Source organism: Setaria viridis, chromosome 2 (assembly GCF_005286985.2).
Source record: "Setaria viridis chromosome 2, Setaria_viridis_v4.0, whole genome shotgun sequence".
Classification (NCBI taxonomy): Eukaryota; Viridiplantae; Streptophyta; class Magnoliopsida; order Poales; family Poaceae; genus Setaria; species Setaria viridis.
In genome coordinates this window covers 23669958-23675411 of record NC_048264.2, presented here as the reverse complement: position 1 = coordinate 23675411, position 5454 = coordinate 23669958, and the positions used below count along the sequence as shown (strand labels likewise).

The following is a 5454-nucleotide window of genomic DNA, read 5'->3' as shown; positions in this document are numbered from 1 at the left end:
GGCACTGAGGGATAAATTTTAAATTCAGTGGTACTGAAGGAATTTCATAAAATTTTATGACATTGAGGGAAGTTATGTAAATTTTGATGGCACTGAGGGAATTAACTCAAAAATAATTGGGTGAGGAGGTCTGAAAAAGAAAATGATAACTATCGGGAGCATCCTCCCACCGCCCCTCTTCCATGCGCTGCTTGCGTCGCTACAGCTCGCTGCTCTCCCGCACTGCCACCACAGCTCACTACTGCTCCCTGCGTCGCCGCCACTCACTCCTCCCCAGCGCCCACACCGTGCCCGTGTGCTCACCCAGCGTTCTCCTCCACGATGCGGCTGTCGAGATCCCCGCCGCCGTGGCCGTCAAGATTCCCACCGCTGACAGCACTTTTTTTCCTCCTTACCCTAGCCGGCGAGATCCCAATGTGCCTCTTCCAGTCTTCCTCCCCATCACCTTCTGCGTGGCCCGCCGGCCGCCGCATGCTTAACCAGCACGTGAGCACCCTCGTGCCGCGGCTGTTGAGCTCGCCGGCCGCTACTCTGCCCACCTGCTGCTGCTGTTGCTCGCCTGCCGGTGCCGCTCGAATTAGGCTGTGGGAGTTTGATTGTGGTGATTCTTCGCGAGATTTGTCGAGTCAGAGGTCACAAATTGCATCTTGTAGTTGCAGGTTCATGAGCTTCATTGCCGTTTCGTTGCCGGATCCGAAAATACGCAATTGATGCTCCTGGTCTTGGTTGTCTCCGCTCGGCTGCTACTGAGCTCGTCATCATATCAGCCTGTATCTAAATCTCCCATGGCGCAATGCATTTGGTGCATGGACATGTGGATGCGTGGAGCTGTCACTGGCAGCGGCTGCCCATATCTTTGTGGAGCAATTACCCAAACGGATATTCTACTATGGAGAAAAAATACAGATGTATTCTTGTGCACAAGCTATTACAACCGGAAGCTAATTACTGGTGAATAAAATTACAAAGCTGGCAAACAGGGCCAAGGAAAACGGAGGGAGTATCCTTTGTGATCATGGGCATAAATATCAAAATCGAAGCATATTCCCTTTCAGAACTTCACTTTCTTCTCGCAGCACAAGAATTATCCCCTCCCCGAAGCTAGGAGGGTATTTAGTTGCAGGCAACCTTTGAACTTCTTGGTTGAATGAGTTTAGTGGGGAGGACACACTGAAGCTACCGAGATTGACTGCCCACCACAGAGATTAAACATGCTTTAAAACGAAGGCCGAGTACGTTAAGCACTCTGCCTGGTGCGAAAATCGCACAGGGTGAACAAACCTTCTGTCTCTGAGAGCATAAGAGGACCTTGAATACTTTCCTGATGCACTCCATTCTCAAGCAATATCGTGGAAGTCAGGGATCACACACGCTAGCACGGGAGCAAGACTGGGAGAAAATAAAATTAAGAGGTAATTATTTGATCTATGGATTGATGATGCAGAAGTTTTAACTTTTTTTTTTGGCATGCACTCCTCTTACTGTTCTTGCGGCGTGGCAAGATACATCCTGGCGCACATATGTAAGGATGGAGTAAGAAGATGGAAATGGGGCTGCATCTCACTTGATGCAGATGGACAGATGGAGAAATAAATGAGCTCTAAGAGGGCCAATCCTCTTGTCGAATAAATACACAAATATGCTTCAGTAATATATTGCTCCCAGAACCGATATGAAGGTTTCACCTAACAATCTAACATGGTGTTGAACCGATATGCAGAAAGGTTTCACGTTGTTGATCATAAATCTACACAAGACAATCAGAGCACGATTCAATCAATGTTTGTGCCATAGATGATCGGGAGGCAATGTGGTGAGACACTCACGTATATATTGCCCAACTAATTTTCTTAGACCCCAAACCTAGAAGTGCTATCATCAAGCAAAATGTTAACAGAAACACACCTCTGGTTTGAATCAATGAAGCTGCATAGTCCTTAATTATCATGAAATGGAGCAAGTTAACAGTATAATTTTTCCTTGTTTTTGTTTTAGGAAAAATGACCAGAACTTTTTACTAGCCCCTTGCTTGGATCATTACTTAAGATAGCTTTCCTTGTTTTTGTTTTAGGAAAAATGACCAGAACTTTTTACTAGCCCCTTGCTTGGATCATTACTTAAGATAGCCCAGCTGCATTCCAGAGCTTCATTGAACAATACGTACTGATAAAAAGAACAACTAGCATCCCATTTTCAGTGGCGGGCGGGAAGAATACTTATTAGCTAGTCACAACGGTTGCCCAGCTAATAAAATGGCTATTGCTTGATGCGACTATCACTACTAGATTAGTGATTTTTGCCTAGAGTTTTTATCTGCTCAACCATGTGGGATTCTACAGGGAAATGTCATCTATAGCTGCTCTAAGAGGAACTGATCGATTAATTGTTGGATGGAATCAGTTTGTCACAGGTAATTCCAATCGATGAGATATGAAAGTGATTCACTCATATAAATTAAAATTTTAATATAGACAATTAAAACCGGCAATTAACATTTGTCGGTCTTGACAATAATCAATCATATATATAATCCATACTTCTTTAATTTATATCGGATTTTTTATAGTTACCTTGACATGTTTTGTCAACATATGCAACTGCTCGATTTCGATCTACTCTGGCATGGGTCACGAGCTGAAGCTGCTACTGCTTCACCTTGAGAATGACAACACACCATTTTGTGCTCCATCGAGCAATATCCAGTTGATGAGAACGTCAAGGATTGAAGACTTGCAGTACGCTCTGCGAATGGCTTTAATACTTTTTAAAACTTTGACACTTAAGTAATGTGGCATAAAAATATATCTATCATTTTAATGATCTGAACTGTGCAGGCAATTGATTTGTGAATCAAGTTGTGAAATCTGGATTTGGCTAAAAGTAGCCCTGCTAGTGGGGGTGTACCCGCCACTCATCCACCCCTACCCACAGTGTACTAAATTAATCACCCACCCCAACCCCATCCAAAATATAAATTAATCACCCCGCCTCATCCCACCCCATAAAAATGGGTACCCATGGTTTTGACTTCTTCAGTATCAAGGTGAATCATCCAATCCATTCCAGCATCCTGTAATAATCAAACAGGGAACATTTGCATGTCTACACGGCTCCCCACAGTGGAATCTGGTGGACTCATAGTTTGCTTCACTTCAGGAGGTGGCGACGGCTTGGATGGCCTGTTGGGCTTGATCTCTTCAACCTTCTCTGTTGGGACCTCAAACTGCAATGCAACGGCGCCAGATGACTGCTTAGGTTTCTGATGGGCATAATAGTAATCGATACACAAACCAAGAAGCAGCAAGCAAAAAAAAAAGATATGGTGCTCTTGGATATTTAGTATGTACCCTGAATCCACAGCCAGACACACAAGCATTGAAGCACTCCTGCAGGGAAAACCAAATTTGTCAGAAAGCACAGCTATAAACACCAAACATATCAATCCTAATGGTTGTATCCGTCTAGCATAACAAAGTTTGCTTCGTCATATTAAAAGAAAGCCAACAAAGTTATATGCTTCATATAAAAAAATGCCTTTGGTGCCCTGCTTTCTATGCAGATCAAACAACAATCTGATATTAAAAGTGAATGGTAGGCCAAAGAACACCTCTAAGTAGTTCAAAATGGCATCATGTATATTTTCTTCCTAACCATGCAGTTGTCTGAACATGATTTTGTAAAGTGCACATTGCTAGATAAAGAGAACAAATACAAAATTAGAAATGTAGCAGAAGGGCAACAATAACTAGAATAGGTGGTAAATGGTTTATTTGCATAACTTCTACACGATGTAGTAACCAGATCAAATCAGTAAGGCAGCAAAATGTTACTTACCAAAGAGTAACCATCCTGCCCTGGAGATCGATCAATGTAAGCACTCCACTGCCGATCTTCCAACACTGGATCCTTGTAGCAGATTTCAGTACATTTTCCTATGTCTGAGGATTTTACAGCGAAGTAAGTTATCTCACATGCTACAAAATACAAATACATTGTTGATAAGAAACTATCCTATTTTGGTCCTATATATCTGAGTTGACACAGGAAGAATTTTGCTGTCCTGAATCACAACATCTTGATTTAGTGACAGAAATCAAACTCTTTAGAACAATCAATCTACTGAACAAGGCAATAGGTGAACAAAAATTGACAGAGTAACAAACAAGTAGCAGACTGCTAACTATATGAAGAGTTAGCACAGAGGACATTGTTTGGGTACCTTTAAGAGTCATTTGAGCTTCTTCGAACTCAAAGAGGCATCATTATCTCAGGTAGCTACAGATGCAAAGAGGTATACTGGAGACATCAGTACATGTATATGCAGTAACAAGTTGCAAAGATAAAACTATCTTAGTAACATACTAATATGTTCAAAAGAAAAAATCTGGATGCAGCTCAGCTCAGAAACCTCAGTTAGTAAAAATTACCTTCATTGGTGGGATACTTGTACAGCCAATCTTTGCAACAGACCAAAGCAAGAGTTTCTAGTGTCATTGAGCTTCGATTGTCACTAACAATCCGACCACTCAAGTTGAATGCTGATTCAGAAGAAACGGTGCTGAGTGGGATTGCTAAGAAATCGCGTGCCATCGCTGACAGCACAGGGTACTTGTTGGAGTTTGTCTCCCACCAAGTTAGAATTTCAAAATTTTCATATGTTCTCACTGGTGTCTAATTCAATTTTTAGATCCGAAATTGGACATCACACTTTCAAAAAATGATAACTAATTCATACGAGCTCAGATAGAAATAAGCTTTATATGAAAATTGTAGCCCTCGATGAGATTTACAACTTTGTAGTTCAAACTGTTTTCATTTGGAGTCATTTATTTGCGGAAATAATCAACACAAGTTTCGGATCTAACAATTGAATTTTAGATCTGAAACTTGTGTCGATTATTTGAGCACCAATATGACATTAAATGAAAAAAGTTTTAACTACAAAGTTGTAGATCTAGTCGAGATCTAAAAGTTTTTTATATATAATTTATCTCCATCCGAGTTGATATGAATTAGTTATGATTTTTTTGAAAGTATGATGCGGAGGGGTGTACCGTTTACCGCCGACTGGGCCGGCGGTAAATGCCTTCCACCGGCCCAGCCAGCGACGATAGTCTAGTTTTGCAATTTTTTCATCCGACTATATATTTTTACAAAATGCTAAAATAAAAAATATAAAAATAAAAAGAAATCCTTAAATCCTATCTATCTTCCTGTTTGATATTGGTGCAAGCTCCAACAAACAAGTGAGATCGGAGCTGAAGTAGAGAGCATCGTTAGCATGCATGGCTGTTAAGTGGATTTGGACACGTGTCCCCATGTGCTTTGCTCCTTTGTAGGTGTGGGAGGATATCGGTATTTTATACCCGGTAACCTACTGAGAAATATCCTAAGGTAGTAGATTAGTTGGTAGGGGATCGTCGGACCTGAAATTTGATGGTAAAAGTAAGGACA

At 41.4% G+C, this 5454-nt stretch overlaps 1 protein-coding gene across 1 annotated transcript; it reads right to left on the bottom strand.

Moving 5' to 3' along the window:
• Window positions 1–3079: 3079 nt before the first annotated feature.
• LOC140221877 (uncharacterized) lies at window positions 3080–3993 on the bottom strand. The gene is made up of 3 exons (XM_072291837.1): window positions 3835–3993; window positions 3348–3386; window positions 3080–3223 (listed from the first exon to the last, which is right to left on the bottom strand). Exons 1-3 carry the CDS (start codon window positions 3991–3993, stop codon window positions 3080–3082), a joined length of 342 nt encoding a protein of 113 aa, XP_072147938.1.
• Window positions 3994–5454: the final 1461 nt, after the last annotated feature.